Genomic DNA, 19,635 nt, shown 5'->3' with positions numbered 1-19,635 from the left:
ATCGAATTGCATCACGGAAAAAACGCTGTAGAAATTCGCCCAGTAGACCGATCCTTTTGAAAATTTTAGACAGTAAAATAAAAACTATTAAACAACTTTTGGCATTTTCTTTTTATTCATACTTCGAGCCCAAGCCCGTATGCTCGCACCTTCCTCTTTACCCCGTCCATAAGGTTCTGTACAACGTGTGGAGGCGATCTGGCGTAGTGGTAACATCCATGCCTCTCACGCTAAAGGTCACGAGTTCAATTCTCACTCCCGACATTCTTCCAAAAATGGAAGTAAAAAGTGACGAACCAGCCAAATGAGTTGAAAATCACTATAATACAGAAAAAAAAAGTTCTGTACAACGTCAGGGTATAGTTTTTTTTGAACAGAAATTCATTTTCTCTTGAAGTCCGTCTCCGATTTGACAACTTTTGGGTTCTTCCGGAGGGCCTGCTTCATAATCGCCCAATATTTCTCTATTGGGCGAAGCTCCGGCGCGTTGGGCGGGTTCATTTCCTTTGGTACGGAGGTGACCCCGTTGGCTTCGTACCACTCCAACACGACCTTTGAATAGTGGCACGAAGTGAGATCCGGCCAGAAGATGGTCGGGCCCTCGTGCTGCTTCAATAATGGTAGTAAGCGCTTCTGTAGGCACTCCTTAAGGTAAACCTGCCCGTTTACCGTGCCGGTCATCACGAAGGGGGCGCTCCGCTTTCCGCAAGAGCAGATCGCTTGCCACACCATGTACTTCCCCACCATGTTTTGCCTTTCGTCGCGGTTAGGAGCCTTCTGAACCTTGTATGTACGCAGGCCCTCTCGCTGCTTGGTCCGCTGGACGAATGAACGTGACAAATTCAGCTTATTGGCGACATCCCGGACCGAACTTCTCGGATCACGTCTAAACTGCTTAACTACGCGCTTGTGATCTTTTTCACTGACGGAGCATCCATTTTTGCCGTTCTTCACCTTCCGGTCGATGGTTAGGTTCTCGAAGTATCGTTTTAGTACTCTGCTGACCGTGGATTAGACGATTCCCAGCATCTTACCGATGTCCCGATATGACAACTCCGGATTCTCGAAATGAGTGCACAGGATTAATTCACGACGCTCTTTTTCGTTCGACGACATTTTTCCAAATTTACGAAAAATTGACAGTGAAGCATGGCCAACGTGATCTATACACTCTTATCTGATTATAAGCGAAAGCTGAAGATATAATTCTTAAAAATTAAATTTCTACAGCGTTTTTTCCGTGATGCAATTTGATGTGACACACCCTTTATAATGGTGGTCGTTGAACAAACATACAATCGTACAATATCTCGTGTATTGTTCCCACGTTCTATTTTCAGTTGCTTCGACAAAGCCAACCATCGATCCTTTTCAGGACCACCAGTCATGTCAAAAAAGTCGAGTTTTATGTACCTCCCTGTATCAATTATTACTCAACACATATACTCATCCACTCACACACTTACAAGAAGATTGTTCAGCAAATTCTCAAAATATCCATTCATTCATTATGAATTGATTCAGATGCAACCACAAACAAATGATTACTAAGCCTTCGGTAGTCCTACCTTGCGGTTATATCACAGATATAACCATGCCGGGGGTCCCGGTTCGATTCCCGTTCTGGTCGGGGGAATTTTCGTCAAAGGAATTTCCTCCGACCTGCACTGTGGTCACGTGTATTCTAGAGCTTGCCACTCAGAATGCATTCAAGGCGTGCTATTTGGCAAAGATATCTCAACTAAGTACAAATGAAAATGACGCAAGTAATACTACATTCATCTAGGAACGTTAGTGCCATTTAAGAAGAAGAAGAACCCTCGAAAGAGGTTTGCTCAATTTGCTCAGTTTGCTGAGCCGTGTTGAATTTTTTTTTCTTGGAACAATTGTTCCAGTACCGAATAAACTTGCCTTTTTTACTGTATTATCCAGGGTGGCCTATGCGGCCATCTTTTTGTAGCCGGCATAGAAAATCATGAGCACAGAAATCATAACCTGAAATTAAAAATGAAGTGCTCCGCGCGATCCTGCAGCAGTGTTTTTAATTGCAAAACGCCAAGAAAGCTTCCGGATGGGTATCCAAACATCGCTTGCCAAAGGAAACTATCCAATGTAATCAAACATTAACATATATGACTCCAAACAATGAGCAATACGCGAGCCCCGCTTTTGCTGCCTACGCTCAATTTGCATTGGTTGGGATAGGGTTGCCAGGGCCCCGGTATTATCAATGATTTGCCTCTAATTGGACATACTGAGGCTCCACTCTGTGTCGCATAAGATGTTCAACACGCTGTCTGTTCAATTAGCTAGATGTCCAATTAGAGGCAAATCACTGTACTTCCGATCGGTTCGCACAGTCATATTTTTTGTACGGTCAAAATATTCGAGTGATAGATTTAGCACGAGCGAAACGTTGCATAAAAGACAACAGTAGCTTATTAACCCTTAGCGAACGAATGCCGACATATTCCAACATTGCAAATATTCTAAAAAAATCGAATGCCGTACAGGCGGCATTTCGTTATATTTCAGGAATTATGTTAGGCTATGCATTTTTTATGCATGCAACGTGATATGAAGCATTCCTTTCCGAGCAGTCTGTGCAAATACATATAGTGAATTTGTTTTTGTTTAGTTTCTGGTCATCGCTCTAAAAAAATGCGCTCGTTCGTTAATGGTTAAAACAGAGCCTTTTTACGGGAATCTTTGTATCTCTTCTATTTGACGCCGGTTATAGTTTTCGGATTGCTAATTCAAAACAAATAATTTTGGAACATGTGTTCTTTTACTCACGTTCCAATATGAACTGATTTACACTAGTTTGACTTAACATGAGAAATGAGCTTGCTGCACTTGACCTTGAAATTGCGCTGATTTGGCTCGTTTCCCACTATTTCAATGATTAACGATGATGATAGCACGATATTGATGTTATCCGAATTCTGCTCTCACGGTCAAGTGTGCAATCAACCCAATCGTGCTTATTCGGGATCTTGTGTTTGACTGACTGGTGCAAACTGTACCAATACCTCACGACGCATCTTTGCACTCCGATTTTATATGTTTGTACAAACCATTTGTTGTACTATCGTTATTGTTTTTATCATTTGCGTGAAAATCACAATACACGTGTTCGCACAGTTTATAATATAGAGATGCAACAATTAACATGTATGGATGAAGTTACTTTGTCTGAACTTATCAGAAATCAAACATCTCTATTTAAACGGCTGTACGCTGGAGACTGTTGCTTAAGCTCAGATACTTCAATGGCACATAGAAAATATTATCTTTGTCAGTCAATGTGCACTTCTAAACAAGAATTGTTTACACCTTGCGGCGTTTCCACGACCCCATAACAGATATATCTTGCTTTGCAAGTTTCAAAATATATGTCTACACAAATTTTGTAATATAAATACGATTGTGTTAAATTTCAGGAATGGTCCCCTGAGAAACTCGTCAATACCTCGGAACCCCACCAACGTATGATCATCAATGTACGATGACAGCGATTATACCTTCTAGCGATAAGAGATAGAGCATTTTAACTTTGAATAAGTGAATTTACTTTCCAGTGCCAAAAGTGAAGCGAGAACAACGATTGGAACTATTAAACTTATGAAAGAGAGAGATAAACAAGACAGCGAGGTTTTTGTATATTTATTAAAGTTTTAACCAAACCTGTTTTTTAGAAAGAGAACGGAAAATAATCTAGCGAATCAATATTGGCAAAATTAGAGTTTTAGCATAATACGTTGTATTAAAGTACCAATTTAGAGCAAATATAGTAATCAACATCTAGCATGTGAATTTGTCAATACCGAAACGTTTTTCCCCACATGAATACACGCAATAAAAAGGACAGTTTATACTGCTCCGCAATTAGATTTGCCATCAGAGATCGAGACAGGATGACATGGTTGCATAGTAATTAAATGTTCCCATACAAAATCTGAATTGACATAGAAAAGAATGATGCAAATTCGTTATACGATTTGTAGGAAAAAAGGTTCATTGACCTTTCAATTTATCTCTGACTACAATGATAAAATGTATCCCTCGCTCCGAACTAAACCTTCCCGAATGAGACGTTTTCCTATTGAAGAAATGATTTTTATTGTTTATATATCACCAGTTATCTAATTACTGTAAGTGTCTGTAAATATAGATATAATTTGTTTATCACAAAATTCACACTTCGCCTCTCCAAGTGTCCAATAAAAGTTTCCACTGTGATGACAAGAGCCCGAAATCCCTACTTGTAATTGTGACAAACTGTCGAATCAGGTTTCTTGTGTATTATTTCTCAACACATAGACTACTAGTGCACAATTGTGGATCAGGTACATGTGCCTCAGACAGGGGCTCCTGTCTGACCGATGGGATCGGACAGTTTCAGTTTGGCCTGAAACTCGTCCGGGAACACGACGTGCCTGTTCTTACGATAGAGTGTGAGTGGTGTTAATTAACGTGGGGCAATTTAACTGATAGTGATTGATTTTTTATCACTGTCTAGAATGGAAATGAATGAAAATCATGCTGTGGTAAAGTGATTTGAAATAAACGTTAATTGCAATTCATCAAGCGAGTCTATTTATAATACACTGTTATAGAATGTCGAAGTAAATGGAATAAATAATGCGGAAAAAGATTCATTGAAGCGAGGAGCTGATATAACGTATGGAATCGACGACACGCCACCATGGTACCTCAGTATTTTTATGGCCCTCCAGGTTGGTATCGATTCAAACAACGATGTTTTCTTCAATATAATTAGTAATCGTCTCAATAATCTTAATTTTGTAAATCTGCCGTTACAACTCAAAGTAATTTTGCTTTAGCAAGGTTTCTATTTCAATGTTTATATTATATAGCTAAATATAATAACAGACGCTCAAATAAAGTAAGTGTATAATCCATTAGGTTTTGCTTAATGAGCATGAGCATGATTGTATAATTCGATGATGATGATCTGTGAATAACCTTGAACAGTGAAATTATACGAAATAGCACTTTTTGAGGTACAGTAATCGTTCGCTAACTGGTTCTGTTTTAACTGGTCTGCTTTTAAACTGGTCCTTGGACCAATTAAAAAGCAGAATTTTGTAAACAATCGACGCCATATTCAAATAGAAGATTTGCTGTGAGGAGCATTCATATGTAATTTGAAATGTTATGAAAATTTACATTATTTTCCCATGACAAAAACATTTATTAAATACAGAAAAACAATTTCCTCAATTTTATATGTTATACCTGTTGTCGCACTCAATGCGAAACTTCCATTGGAAACCTTTTGTTTATCAAATTGCAATATCAACGCGAATCAAACAATTCATTGAAGTTCCCCTCGATTTTACTTGACGTTTTACATGCCGTACCAGTTAAAACGCGAATGTTGATAACTGGTCTTACCTTTTCGACCAGTTAGCGAATGTTTACTGTATTTCGATTTCTTGATTTTACTCTTCTGGTTAACCAAGGTATACGATGTATGGCTATTAAATAACGTGACTGCGCGCCTGGAAGGCACCCTAGAGGGGTGGGGGGGGGGGGAAAACGAATAGTGCGTTCGGTAGCTTGAAGTGTCTGCAATAAACGTGACACGTTTTTGTCACTATAGTAGTTTGCGAGCAGCAGTGGTTTGAATGGAACGTGGTTTGTAGTGCGCGTCGGAAATCATTTGTGACGAAAAACGCGAAGATAGTATCTTTCTTTTCGTACCATAAAGCCTTGTTCTCACTGCAGCGGGGCGTCAACGTGGCTTCAACGGGGCGTTCACTCTTAGTTCACTCACATTGCACCGTGCCAGCAGCGTGTCCTCCGCGTGTTTTATGAAAATAGTCAATATTTGTGTAAGAAAAAAAATACGTTTTATTTTGTTTTGAAATATTCCAGCACCGTTGAACGTATCTGGGTCAAAACCTTGACGACGAAAAACGTATTTTGTATACTATACTGTTCTCTCGATTTTATTCGCCGCTCGAATTTTTTACACAATGAGAAATGCCACATTCTTGCGTTGGCTTACATGATACGACTTCTTTCTTACTTATTAATTTTGAAATGTGAATCACAAAGTTAAATATCTTTGTAATGAATAAAATGGTAATAACATAAAATCAAAATGAAGGCATGTATCTACATTCGGCAAATCTCCTTCCACATGCGCGCAGTAATAAATTATGTCACTACTACATACAAACATATGCAAAAGTTAAGCGAAGAAGTTACAAATATCGTCGGCGTGTCAATAATTCCTATAGGACTTACAATGTGACCAATTCAAATACCCAAGACGAATATCATGTTTTTTTCCGGAATCCACAGCGCGTGTTGACTTAGATGCATGATCTGATTTATTTCTGCAATGTATATGCAAGTGGAATGATCGGTTCATGCTTTATGAATTTTCCCATCTAGTTTACTACATTAGGTGGTGTTGGGTTAGAACCAGTTTGTGATACTGTTTACATATTTATCTGTATGACTTGAAACTTGGGTAAAGAATTTTGTTTCATGTCATGCAGAGTGGGATTTTCCCTGCCTTCTTACTTGTGATACGTTATAGAGTTCGAATTTCAAGCGATATTTGTCAAACAGAATAAGAATGGCGTACTCCTGTACTTACCATGAGAATGAAAAAATAGGGGTGAAGTTCAAGACACGATTTTATTGTCGTTGTGGGACTACGAAATTATTTTATTCAATTCGCTTGCAAAAATTCTATCACACTGAATGATGTGATAGAATTTTTTTTAAGAAACGAAATTGTAGAATCTCTTTAATAAAAAAATGTTGATGGTCAAGTTGATTCAATTGTCATGCCCTTGCAAGAACAATAGCTGGTCATTTGTTTCTTTAGTGTTAATGCACACGCTACACTCAGTATGCATAAGGCTATGTTCTTATTGCAGCTGAGCGTCAGCGAGGCTTACGCGGGGCGTGTGACGCTTACAATTAATCGTATGTGCTCTTACCGATGTGTTCACACGCGCACTCTGAACAGTGGTCCCATTTGCGGTGTCTTGGGGACTGCCTTCTTTATTTTGCAGTGTTGACAGTTTCGGCCAACTTTCCGTACTAGCACCCGAAGCTTGGGTATGTAGAATTACTGCTGCAGTTCGTTGCAGACTTTTTCGCCATTAGCGTGTAGAAACCGTTGGTGAAAGGAATGTAGAAGGGTAATATCCCTAGGCATTACAACCGGATATTTCGTTGCATATGGAATGTTTGGTGCGTTTCCGATCCGGCTTCCAACTCGAATAACTCCGGATTCATCCATGAACGGAACCAGCGGATACAATGAACTGCTTCTGTCAACGCTTTGATTACTTCTTCAGCCGTTCGGTGTACGGTAACCATGCGAAGTTCTTAACACGCCGCATTCACTTTTGATTCAATAATTGCTGTTGATTGCTTCGGCCACTGCTTCTTCGGGTCCCATATAAACGGTGGGCCTTTGAACTAACGACTTTCTGGGTCAAACGATGGTCCTGAATTCCCCTTGATGGCATCGTCAGCCATGTTGAGCTTAGACGGAACGTAATGTCATTCGTCAACGTTAGTTAATTAAAGAATTTCACCCACACGGGATGAAACGAACTAGTGATATCGACGGCTATCCGACCGAAGCCACGCCAAAACTGTTATTGAATCGGTCCATAGGAAGCGTCTCTTAGGTTTGAGAGTTAGTGCTGAACACCCTTTTTGCAGCAGACGTGCTCCCACCATGGCAGCCTGAAGCTCCAGGCGAGGGATTGATACAGTTCGAAGTGGGGACACTTTCGTTTTCACTATGACACTCGAATACCTGGTACCTCCATAGCACGATATCCTCAAATAGACTACACACGCGCAGGCGGCAACGCTTGCATCTGTGAACACGTGGATTTCGATTTCTCTGCGGAATATAGTTTCCTAGAAAGCATCGAGAGACTTTCACTTCGTTCGTTTTCGTATAGAGCTCAAACCATCTGGCCCATAGATCATGTAACTGCTCTACTATGGGTTCATTCCAGTTAGTTCCTGTGCGCCATATCTCCAGCATCAATATTTTGCCTTGCACCGCGAAATACGCCACATACTGTACAACTTCATCACGGTTCGTAGGACTTGTCGCTTTGTTGGGACTACTCCGCCATTATTTGAGACGCTTTCCAACTCTTTCTGATCTAAAGTGAAGTGATCTGGTGTAGGAACCCACATCACACCTAAAACGCGCTCGTACATAGAATCTTTCTCTAGGTTCATGGACCTGCTGCTTGATGAGTCAGTTTCACCTAGAAGGTCGAGCACCTCTTGCGAGTTGGAAACAATTTTCCCGAATTCGAATCCTGCTGCTGCCTAGGTTAACTGTATTTGTTGAAAGCTGTACAGCTTCCTCGACCGAGTTGACGCTATCGAGATAATCATCAACATAATCATTCTTAACTATTGCCTCTACTGCTCTGGGAAACAATTTCACGTAATCATAAGCATTTTTCTTCACTAATTGTGCCGTGCATGGCGAACTGGTTGTCCCGAACATTTATGACGTAGACTTGAATGTCATCCTCCGAGCTGGTACGCCATAGGATACACTGCGACATTTTTTCTGCCTCCCGAATAAGAATCCTCAGGAGCATTTCGCGGATGTCGGAACATACCGCAATCTTGCCTTCCCTGAATCGCAGCAAAACTTCTACGAGAGACACGAATAGATCCGGGCCCTTGAGTAGCATATAGTTGAATGAGACACCACCTGCCTTCGCCGCAGCATCCCACACCATCCGTATTTTGTTGAGTTTCTTGGGATTTATAACCACTCTTAACGGGAGGTACCACGCCCGCTGCCGATTAATCTTTTTCAAATCTTCCTGGTATACCTTACAGATATATTGCTTCTGTGCATAGTTCTCCATTTGCTCGTTCACTGTTCTACGCAGTTCAGGATCTTTAGCCAGCCGTTTCTCTAAACCTTTCATTCTGTTGAGCGCCATTGGAAAGCTGCCCGAGAACTTCACAACATCTGTTCGGAAAAGCAAACCTGTCTCCATACGACTTCCCTTTCGTACAGTCGGGGCTTCCAGAATGCTGCGTGCTCGCTTATCTTCCCCCGCTTCAAGCTGCTTTGTTACTGCAGCATCCTCTACCGCGAAAATCTTTCTCATCGAATCTTTTACATCGTTATTTGTCGTATCTTCGCAGGCATGAACGTATAACTGTATTATGGATCCTTCGTTATCGGAATTTCTCCCATATATGCACCATCCTAGCCGCGTCTTAGTTGCGACCTTCACGATTTTTTAAACTAGTAAGCAGCTGAACCTGTTCTAAACCAACAATTATGCCTGGCTTGGCATCTGCGTAACTAGCTACGGGAAGACCCTGAAGATGCGAGTACGCTTTTGTCAACTCTGCGTAATCTAACGTCTGACTTGGAAGTCCCAATTTGAAAGTATCTCGCGGCTTACACCGCGAAACCGCCCAGCTTAGCTCACCTCTTTATTTATATAGTTTCTCAGGGTCGGCCACTGACCTCGGGAGGACTCTTAAAACCGTATTTTCTGGAGAACGGAAACCTAAAAATCACCTTTTCGATGTGGACTGGTTCTGGGATAAAGTGATAGATAACTCGTAGAGGAGGTTAATTTTATATATTTTTTTTATTTTCTAAAAACGTGGGTTAGTATCGATGCGGCGCCGGATGTCACAAGCTGGGGCCCGTTGATAACCTCGTTGATGAGAGAGAGAGTTTAGCACGTACCTGGTACTATTAGATTCGCGTTGATTCGAAGATTCCCGTGGATTCGTGGATTCGCGTGGTTTCACACGGATTCGTGGTGAGGTTCGATGTCGAACTTCGTCCAGGTGTTCGCTGGCTTCTTTTTTGCTTCTCAGGATCAAGATGTGAACTCGCGCTCCACACTCGTTCCTTCGCGCTTTCAACTCTTCCACTATCTTTCAGTTTTCTATATCTCCAACTTTACTTTAAACTTTCTAATTCGCTTTTCTCAATCTTTTATTAGCTTCCGCTGTGCTTCTTCAGATAAATCTCTTTTTTTTCGAAACGTTTTCTGACTTCCGTCTAGCTTGAAGGTCGCCGTCCAAGTCCCCGTCGTACGCTACATCGCCTTCCTTTTCCCTTCTCTCTCTCTCTCTCTCTCTCTCTCTCTCTCTTTTTCCTCTTCCTTGATGGTCTAAACCTTCCGGAACTCTCGCTGTCACTCCGAAGTCGCTCGATGTAGCCCAGTGGTCTCAGTGTTTATGGTAAGAGTTAGTTTGGTGTACATTTATTATGGCAATCAAAAAAAATTACATTTAACGACAATTTACAGAACCAGAACTAACTAAACAAAATTGACTTATACACTAAAGAAAAAACATAGAAAAGACAATTTTAAGTTTCACGCGTTATTGTGGCGTAACAAATTCACGCACGGTTCGAACGCTGCTCAGCTGGAACAATTCCTTTTTACCAAAACCAGATATATTCATACCCAATCGCTTGGAAGTCTTCTAGTGTCTGCTAATTTTTCTATTCCAATTCAGGAGCAGGTTGTCTGGTTCACCTTCAATGCCTAATTGTGATGCGATCCCCTCTTCGAGCAACGTTGATGACCATCGTCCAGGAACACGAAGGTTTCAACTTGCTTCCCATTTCCGTACAGCGTCACAGGCAAGTACCCAAACAGCGAAAACGATTTCGTGTGGTAATGATTATTGTGAACGGTCTCCCTATATTTGGAGTTTGCGTAACTATGGATACGGAAGTTTTTAGACCCGTTTCGCCCGGTTCGCTCGCGATGGTTAAGGTTGGTTCACCATCTTTTCGCCGTGACTAGAGGTCTCGGCAACACACTTCACGCCGGCAATATTTGTACTTTCCCGCTCTTCTCTTGCAAATGTTTGTATGTAGTAGTGACATAATTTATAACTGTGCATTTTTGCTAGAAGCAAGTAATCGATATGTTCTGGATTTACGTGCATCGTGCATTAATACATTCGACTCATAGAACGAGGACGCCAAACGCATGTTCTGACACCCTTTTCGCTTGACTCAGACACTAATTGAAAATTTCTGATCGTCGAGGTTTTGACCCGGATACATTTAACGGCGCCGGAATATTTCGAATCGCGGGGGATACGTACCTCGTAAAAAATGGGTGGGTTATATATATGATATAACCGCAAGGTTGACGTGGGACTACCTTAGCTTAGTAATCATACTGGTTGTACCAAAGCGCCAAAGCGTTGTGTTCGTATCCGCTTTTGTAATCCGTGTTAGGAAAACACTTTCCGGAGTGCAAAAAAAAAACATGCATAAAAGTTCATTCGCCTCTTGTGCCCGCACGATTTTCCCAGGTTCCTAAGTTTAGAAGACCGTGTTCGGGAAACATCTTCTAGTCTGCACAAAGGCAAGCGTGTACAAAAGTACTCGCAGTTAACATTTATTAGCAAAACCGACTTCCTCAGACACCTTGATTTTGAAGTCTGTGTTGTGCAAACACATTTCAGTCGGATCAAAAATTCCCCCGACTTGCATATATTTGCAATGCCGATTTCCTCAGACACCTCGGTTCTTTGTCGAGGAAACACATTTTAGTCACCGCAAAAATACCCCCGACTTGCATGTACTCGCAATGCCAATTTCCCCACGCTCCATGGATTAGAAGTCTGTGTTAGGGAAACACATTTCAGTAGGAACAAAAATGCCCCCGACTTTCATGTATTTGCAATGCCGGTTTTCCCAACGCTACTTGGTTTGAAGTCTATGTTAGGGAACACATTTCGGCGAGAACAAAAGTCCCCCTACCTTCATGTACTTGCAATGCCAATTTCCCCAAGGCTGCATGGTGTTGAAGTCTGTGTTGGGGAAACCGTAAATCGTGCCAATCAAAACGAAGCAGTTAGGACATTTAGATTACGCTTAACATTTTACAGTTATTCAATTATTTATCTAATGAAAAATAACATTTTATTATTTGCCATATATGCGTAGAAATATTCACTATCAATTGATACAAACATCTTTCCGATCCAGTTAGAAATGTTCGAGTTATAAACATTCGAAATCTTTCATTTTTTCCTGCATGTTCTGTGTGTTCAGGTTTTCATTCTACCCCCATATAATTCGGTTAGAGGTAGTCCCACGTCAATAAAACCACGTAAAAAACCGCGTTAATTGGAAAATTCGCATTAAAAAATCGCGTTAATTTGAAAATCTGCGTAAAAAACCGCATTAATTGGAAAATCCCCGTAAAAAACATGTCACCTAATGATAGATATCAAATAGAATAAAATCCGCATAAAAAATCGCGTTAACTCGAAAATCCGCCTAAAAAACCGCATTGATTGGAAAATTCGCGTAAAAAAAACTTGTCACCTAATGATAGATAACAAATGGGACTATGCTTAGGTAAAACGGAAGTAAAAAGTTGAGTGTTGCTCGCTTCCGGAAACCCATTGTTTTTTCCTGCAATTTCGTTGGTTACTGGTAGCTATAGTTCGGTTTTCCTCCCGAATGAGGTCATCTGCTGTTGCTAGAAAATACCCTTTATTTATTTGTTTATTTGCCAACAGGCTAGAAACCCCAATGGTAGTCTTAGTATCTAAATTAGCTCTACATAAATATTGCATTAATTTTCAAAATTACATTAAAAATTTGCATTGCCTAGTAAGTTGTCCAAGGCAAGGCCTAAAAAACATTAAAAATTTACGCTTAATACAAACACGGGACAGGTTAAAGTCGAACATAGAGACTGCATGGTTGAAAATGCACAGTAGACCTGTAACAGCACCGTAAGCACCGTAGTTCGTCCGCCGGGTGGGAAACCAGAGAAGTGCAGCATTCCGAAGCTGCCTTGGACGAGCCAGAAGATTGATCCTATGGAGAATCGCAGGACAGTCGATTCGTGAGGTTGAAACGTCAGATATCACCATGGCTCGGGCAGCGTTCCGACGCACTTCCAGAGTGTCTAAATTGATGACCTGACAGCGGCTTTCATAGCTGGGAAGGCTATACGGATCTCGCCACGGCAGTAAACGCAAAGCGAAACGGATAAACCGTCGTTGCACGTTTTCAATGCGGTACACACTGTTCTGGTAGTACGGGTTCCAGACGGCAGAGCAATACTCCAGTATGGAGCGAACGAGGCCACAGTAAACAGCCTTCAGACAGTAAATGTCTGTAAATGATTTCGTCGTTCGAAAGATAAAACCAAGTTGTCACGATGCCTTGTTGACAATATGCGATGTGATCCTTGTATGTAAGTTTACCTTGTAATTTGTACACTCTACTGCCGATGCACGTGTAGTACCACTGTTGGACCGTCCAGAGTTAAGTAGGCAGGGAAAGACATTCACGAATCGTTGCCCGTGAAAACCCCGTCCCGTTGTACCGACCGGTGTGCTCCCCGTTACCCAACACCTGAAATCCTCGTAAGAATCGTAATAAGGCTTTTTTTTTGGCAGACTTATCTCACTTCTTAACTAGGCGAACCTAGCCAGAATTTTCACCTGCCCCCGGGCCTCTGAATGCCAAAGGGGGACTAGGCTCTGCGGAATGCACGTATCTGCATGCTCGTGCTGTTTTAGTCCTGACCGAGAAATTGTCGGACAATCGCGCAGGTGCTAAGGATGACCGACTTTTGGATGCCGGCCAATTCCTTCTCCATGTTCAACACCTTTAGCGCTTCCAGAAGAGTCTTCGGGTCAATTCCAGTTCCAGAGAGAACGACTGGAACAATTCTTGGGACCTCCCTTAGCCCCCACAGTTCCTTGAGCTCCACGGCCAATGGTCGGTACTTGCATATTTTGCGACCGTGGGTCTCCTCCAGATTCTGGTTCAGTGGAATAGCGACATCGATGATGGTGACTTTGCGGTCGCTCTTGTCGTAAACCATTATATCTGGGCGGTTGTGGTGGATCGAGAGGTCGGTCAGAACAGTGCGATCCCAGTACAGCTTGAAACGGTCATTTTCCAGGTGCAGGCAGGTACCGGTAGTTTAGTACGTTGTCTTCCAGTAGAGCACATTGGAGCGCCAGTTGTCGGTGAACAATACGGGCCATGTTGTTGTGGCGCTCGGTGTACCTCCTGCGTTGGCCTCCCATAATGTGCTCTATGTTTTCACCTGGTTGATGGCACATCCGGCAAATGTCATCAACGTCTTGATGCCAGACGTACCGCCTGCAGTTTCTCGTCGGCATTCTCCTGTTGTCGACGTGTGGCCGGTCCAGTTGATGGGGATGGGCACCATGCACTGCCTTCTGTTTCCAATCTTCTCCTCCACTGTCTGCAGATTGCAGTTGAGTTGGTACTCCGCTTGCGCCAAGTGCAGAGCGCTATATCCTCTGTTAGCGGTACAGACAGCTCGGTATAGCACGTTTTGGTTGGCGCGTTCTACGAAGTACTCGCGCAGTTGTCGTACCTGGGCAACACACAGTGCATATATGTCGACTATTCCAAGTCCCTCTTCTTTGCGTGGCAGTGAAACTCTCTCCAGTGCCGATTGAGGATGGTGCATTCCGGCCTCTTTAAATGCTTTCCTCATTCTCCTCTCAAGGTCCTCTAGGTCAGTTTTGCTCCATTTGACTACACCAAAACTGAAGGTCAGCAGGGGAACCGCGAATGTGTTGATCGCGCGTACCTTGTTCCCCGCGTTGAGGAAAGTCCTCAAGACACAGTTCACTCGACTCAAGAACTTGTCTCGCAGCTCCGTCTTGATGTCGGAGTGGCGAATCCCGGTGAGCTGTCGGAATCCAAGGTATTTGTAGGATTCGCCACGAACCATGTCTTGTATAAACTCGCCGCTAATATCTGGCAAACCTTCGCGGTAGTCGGGCTTCTCGTCGCTAATGTGGTCGTAGAACGCTTTTTCGTTATCTCTGAACATCCGATTTTGTTCCTGGCGCTTGCAGAGTCAGAGTAACGTTTCAGCCGTTTAGTTAGGACGCTCAATTGCTGTACCAGCGTGTCGAGTTTTTCCGTCAGCTGGTGAGCTCCCAGCTGACGAAGTTCAGTAGGTCGCTTCCAATTGCGGCGCGCTTGTTTAGGATCCGTTGCTCCAATCTCCTTGGCCATGGAGGCTCAAGCCTTTCACGGAGATGTTGAAGCAGTCCGCCTCTTGGCCTAATACGGTATCTGTGAGGTGAGTGAAAGACACAACGTCCTATCCCTCGCAGTTGACAGTATAACAGTGATGTTGATATTAAAAAAAGAGACAAAAAGTATCTTTGTGATCAGCTTAATTTTGCTAGTGCTCCCCAATTTCTTCATTTTAATCGTGTAAAACCATCTAAAACGTAATAAATTCCACGCAGTACAATTAACTAATCGCTCATGCTCATGTTGATAACTGGACATACATAAATCTGTGAGCAGAAAGCCTTTTATTCCGATTTTTGTGGTACAATCTGCGCTATACTGAGTGGAACTGAGCCAATACATCTTTGTGTTCACCACAACAAACTGCTGTGTATCGCTTTGTTTCCGCAGTGTGTTTTATCACCTTCGTTTTGTGCCAGCATTCACCATGAAGAAATGTGATGCTAACCCGTGCTTTACTACATCCAATCGTAGTGGCAAAATTAGTTGCTGGAAGTGTGGTAAAACATTCCACTTGAAATGCGCTGGAATCTCGGGCAACCAGCAGAAAATCATCCGAGATTGCATCGGTGCTGTTTGGTTATGTCCTCAATGTCGGGATTTGGCAGCTTGCGTTGAACAACAAAGCCCAATGCTGAGCATGATTTTCTCTCGCTTAACGTCGATAATTAAACTAGTCGGAGCTCAAATCGACGTAACTCGTTCATTATGCCGCGCATATGGTGGAAATCTTCCACGACACCCTTGCTGTAACAGCTCTCCTCATACCAACGTCACGATTGATAAAAACGCGTTCGATGAAGTGATCGACAATCTACAATTCGAATTCACTAACGTGTTTGAATCGTTTGCTGCCGATTCGGTTTCGGGAAACAATAATAAGCGCAATCGCACCAGCAGTGGGTCATCACCGCAACTCATAGCTACTCGTACGGAGAAAAGACTGCGCACTGATGCTTCAGTTGACACTTCGGATCTCATGGACACAGTCGAAGTTACTCCAGTCGTTTCTGGTTCAGTTGCAACCGCAATACCACCACCTTCACTGCCGTCAACTTCTGTTTTGGACCCTGTAATCTCAACTACTGCTACAACCTCCAGTAACATGCACAACGACACTACAGCTGGTTCTAAACGATCGATTAACTCTACTGCAACATCAACATATGTTCACCGTTCATCTTCGCTCATCCCCTCACCTGTGCTGGCTACATCCACTGGTTTCACACGTGTTACGACTGTCAACGATATGATCAACAAAACTACAGCTTGTTCGTCACGATCTGATGTTCCAACTGCAACGTATGTTCACCGTTCATCGCCAAAGGATGTCATCTCGTCCAACCGAACCGCCATTCGTTCGATAATACCGATTGGACCATCTGCTGTCGACGTCGCTACGATAAGCTCCAACGTTACATTAAACGACAACGCACTGGCTGTGAGATTAGAGAGCAACGCTCGTCGGTCACCACTATTAATTGCAAATGCAGGTAATGCTAGGGACAACCAAAATGTGAATAGGAATAACATGTCTACGATTACTCTTCCTACACTCTCCGTTGCACCGATCACAAAACGATTGAATTGGTTTTATCTCACCCGGTTCCTACCTTCCGAATCCTCGGATAACATAATTCAATTCATTTCTAAGAAATGCGGTTGTGATCCTTCGATTATTCTGTGTCATAAGCTGGTTCGTCAGAATAGGGAAGATAATGTTCCATTGTCTTTCATTTCATTCAAATTGGGTGTTCCTGAGATTATTGAGAATGTGATTACATCTCAGAACTTTTGGCCTGTTGGAATATCGATCACTACTTTCGTAATTCGTAATCCGACTGCAATTCCAAATGTGCAGCAAACCTCACCTCACCGTATTGCATCAATCTCAAACAAACAACGTCAAGCAGCCGCCCAACAAGATTCTGATAACGCTCATGGTTATTTTTTATGCAACCCCACAACCTCTGCCCTAATGGTGAACAGGGATCCAGCGTAACTCGTTCAGAGAATAAGCGCTCCATAACCTCGTCATCAAGTCCGAGTGTCGCTTGTATAGATCATAATATTTTAATTTATTATCAAAATGTCGGCGGAATGAATACCTGCATCACTGATTATTACCTAGCATGTTCTGATGCTACATACGATGTATATGCCTTTACTGAAACGTGGCTCAATATCAACACATTGTCACAACAATTGTTCGATTCTTCTTACATAGTCTATCGTCTAGATCGATCAGCTGCGAATAGTTCCAAACTCACTGGTGGAGGTGTTTTGTTGGCTATTAGATCGAAATACATCTCACGTGAACTACTTCCTCTAGATGGCCAAAGTGTGGAGCAGATTTGGGTTGCTGTGACGTTTTATAACCACACTACTTATATTGGCATTGCCTATATTCCTCCGGACCGTGTAAATGACCCAGCCGTGATAGACAAACACATTTCTTCGGTTATGTGGATAATGAATCAAACAAAACTGAATGACAACATCTTGCTCCTCGGAGACTTCAATCTTCCTGGTATCAGTTGGATCAAAAATACATCCAACTACTTTTATCCTAATTCCTCGCGTTCTTCTATGCATCGTATGACAGAACGTCTACTGGACAGTTATAGTACTGCTGGTTTATATCAGATGAACGGAATATACAACAACAACAACCGCATTCTCGATCTATGCTTCGTAAATTTAGAGATGGTCCACAATACAACAATAACTTCAGCTCCATCTACTCTTGTTAAATTGTGTCATCATCACCCACCACTGCTGGTTTCATTACATGAATCGTCACCGCTCGTTTTCACAGACATAATCGAATCAACATATTATAATTATCGTAAATCAAACTTCGCAATGTTGAATCGTTTCTTCTCAACTATCGACTGAAATGACATTCTGAACGACCGCGACATCGATGGAGCCGCAATGTCCTTGTCGCATGTACTTCTTTATGCAATTGACCAGTTTGTTCCGAAGAAAACTATTAAGGATCCTCCATGGACAAACTATCATTTGAAGCATCTTCGAAGAGAGAAACGACTTACTTTGAAAAAATATTCAAAATACCGAACTGATTTTTGGAGAAAACGCTACTCTGTCGCCAACAAAAATTACAAATGGTTGAACAACATTTTATTTTGTGCTAATTTGACTCGCGTTCACAGTAATCTACGACTCAGTCCAAAGGAATTCGGGAAATATGTAGATAAACAGCGAAAGGAGCTCGGACTACCTTCTGTGATGACACACAATAATGTTGAGGCCTCAAACAGAGAAAGCATATGTGCGCTGTTTCGGGAACAATTTAGCAGTGTTTTCGTTAGCGAAAATCTCAACAACGATCAAGTTTTCAAAGCAACAAGAAATGTACCTCATCTGCCATCTGTCTGCGCCCTCACTACCATTAGCCCTAGCAGAGTACAATTAGCTTGTCGCGAAATAAAAAATTCTACAAATCCGGGGCCAGATGGTATCCCCTCCATTGTGTTGAAGAAGTGCTCTGGTAGTCTATCATCGCCACTGAGTTCACTATTTTCTCGATCACTGGAATGTGGAAATTTTCCAAAAGCATGGAAAAATTCTTTCGTTTTTCCAGTATTCAAAAAAGGCTGCAGGAAAAATGTCAAGAATTACAGAGGAATCGCCAGCCTTTGTTCGGTGTCTAAGTTATTTGAACTCATAGTTTTGGAATTCATCTCCCATGCATGCAGTAGTTACATCTCACATCAACAACATGGTTTCGTTCCCAAGCGATCTACCTCAACAAATCTGGTACTGTACACCTCACTCATCGCTCGCTCTCTACAGTCACGTCAACAAATTGATGCAGTTTATACAGATTTCTCAGCTGCGTTTGATAAAATAAACCACGAAATAGCGGTCGCTAAACTCCGACGTCTCGGATTCCACGGCAACTTCTTGAACTGGTTACGTTCATACCTGACTGGCCGTGTGATGTCAGTGAAAATAGGTGACACTGTATCTTCTCCGTTTCCAGTATCATCGGGTGTTCCTCAAGGTAGTCATCTTGGCCCTTACATTTTTCTTCTGTACCTGAACGACGTTAACTTTTGCTTGGAGTGCCACAAACTCTCTTACGCCGATGACTTCAAGTTGTTTTGGCCCGTCAATTGTCTTAATGACGCAGTGTACCTGCAGCAGCAGCTTGACATTTTCGCTGAATGGTGTGATAACAATAGAATGGTTTTGAATCCTGAAAAATGTTCCATTATATCCTTCTCGAGGAAACATTCATCTGTCGTTTATGAAAATAAATTGCGCAGTGTGATTTTAAGCCGTGTAGTAGCAATCAAAGATCTAGGAGTCAGTAAACTCACATTCAAGGATCATATATCTTACGTCACCGCCAAAGCTTCTAGAACTCTCGGATTCATCTTTCGTGTCACGAAACAATTCAAAGACGTTTATTGCATCAAGGCACTCTATTGTGCGTTGGTTCGCTCAATTCTCGAGTATGCATGCATAACATGGTCGCCTTACTATCAAAACGGTATTCAGCGCATCGAAGC

At 42.3% G+C, this 19,635-nt stretch overlaps 2 protein-coding genes across 17 annotated transcripts in view; both read left to right on the top strand.

Annotated features, from left to right (window-relative positions):
* LOC129769562 (serine/threonine-protein kinase par-1) overlaps positions 1–4,175 on the top strand; it is a 122,664-nt gene extending 118,489 nt beyond the window's left edge. For 9 of the 15 annotated variants that reach the window (XM_055771970.1, XM_055771941.1, XM_055771963.1 and 6 more), the window contains one exon: positions 3,444–4,172. In XM_055771970.1, coding sequence (XP_055627945.1) covers positions 3,444–3,495 — 52 coding nt within the window. In that variant the 3' untranslated portion in view covers positions 3,496–4,172. Of the gene's footprint in view, positions 1–3,443 lie in introns of all 15 variants that reach the window. The other 6 variants (XM_055772003.1, XM_055771996.1, XM_055771978.1 and 3 more) reach the window with 4 other exon arrangements.
* A 193-nt stretch (positions 4,176–4,368) lies between these two features.
* Positions 4,369–19,635, top strand: part of LOC129769664 (solute carrier family 23 member 2) — a 73,561-nt gene continuing 58,294 nt past the window's right edge. Inside the window, exons 1-2 of one of the 2 annotated variants that reach the window (XM_055772076.1) lie at positions 4,369–4,550; positions 4,620–4,739. In XM_055772076.1, the coding sequence (XP_055628051.1) occupies positions 4,524–4,550; positions 4,620–4,739 (147 nt within the window). In that variant the 5' untranslated portion in view covers positions 4,369–4,523. The remainder of the gene's footprint in view (positions 4,551–4,619; positions 4,740–19,635) is intronic. The other variant, XM_055772065.1, reaches the window with a different exon arrangement.

This window comes from Toxorhynchites rutilus, chromosome 1 (genome assembly GCF_029784135.1).
Source record: "Toxorhynchites rutilus septentrionalis strain SRP chromosome 1, ASM2978413v1, whole genome shotgun sequence".
NCBI classification, from domain to species: Eukaryota; Metazoa; Arthropoda; class Insecta; order Diptera; family Culicidae; genus Toxorhynchites; species Toxorhynchites rutilus.
This window is presented reverse-complemented; position numbering and strand designations above follow the sequence as displayed.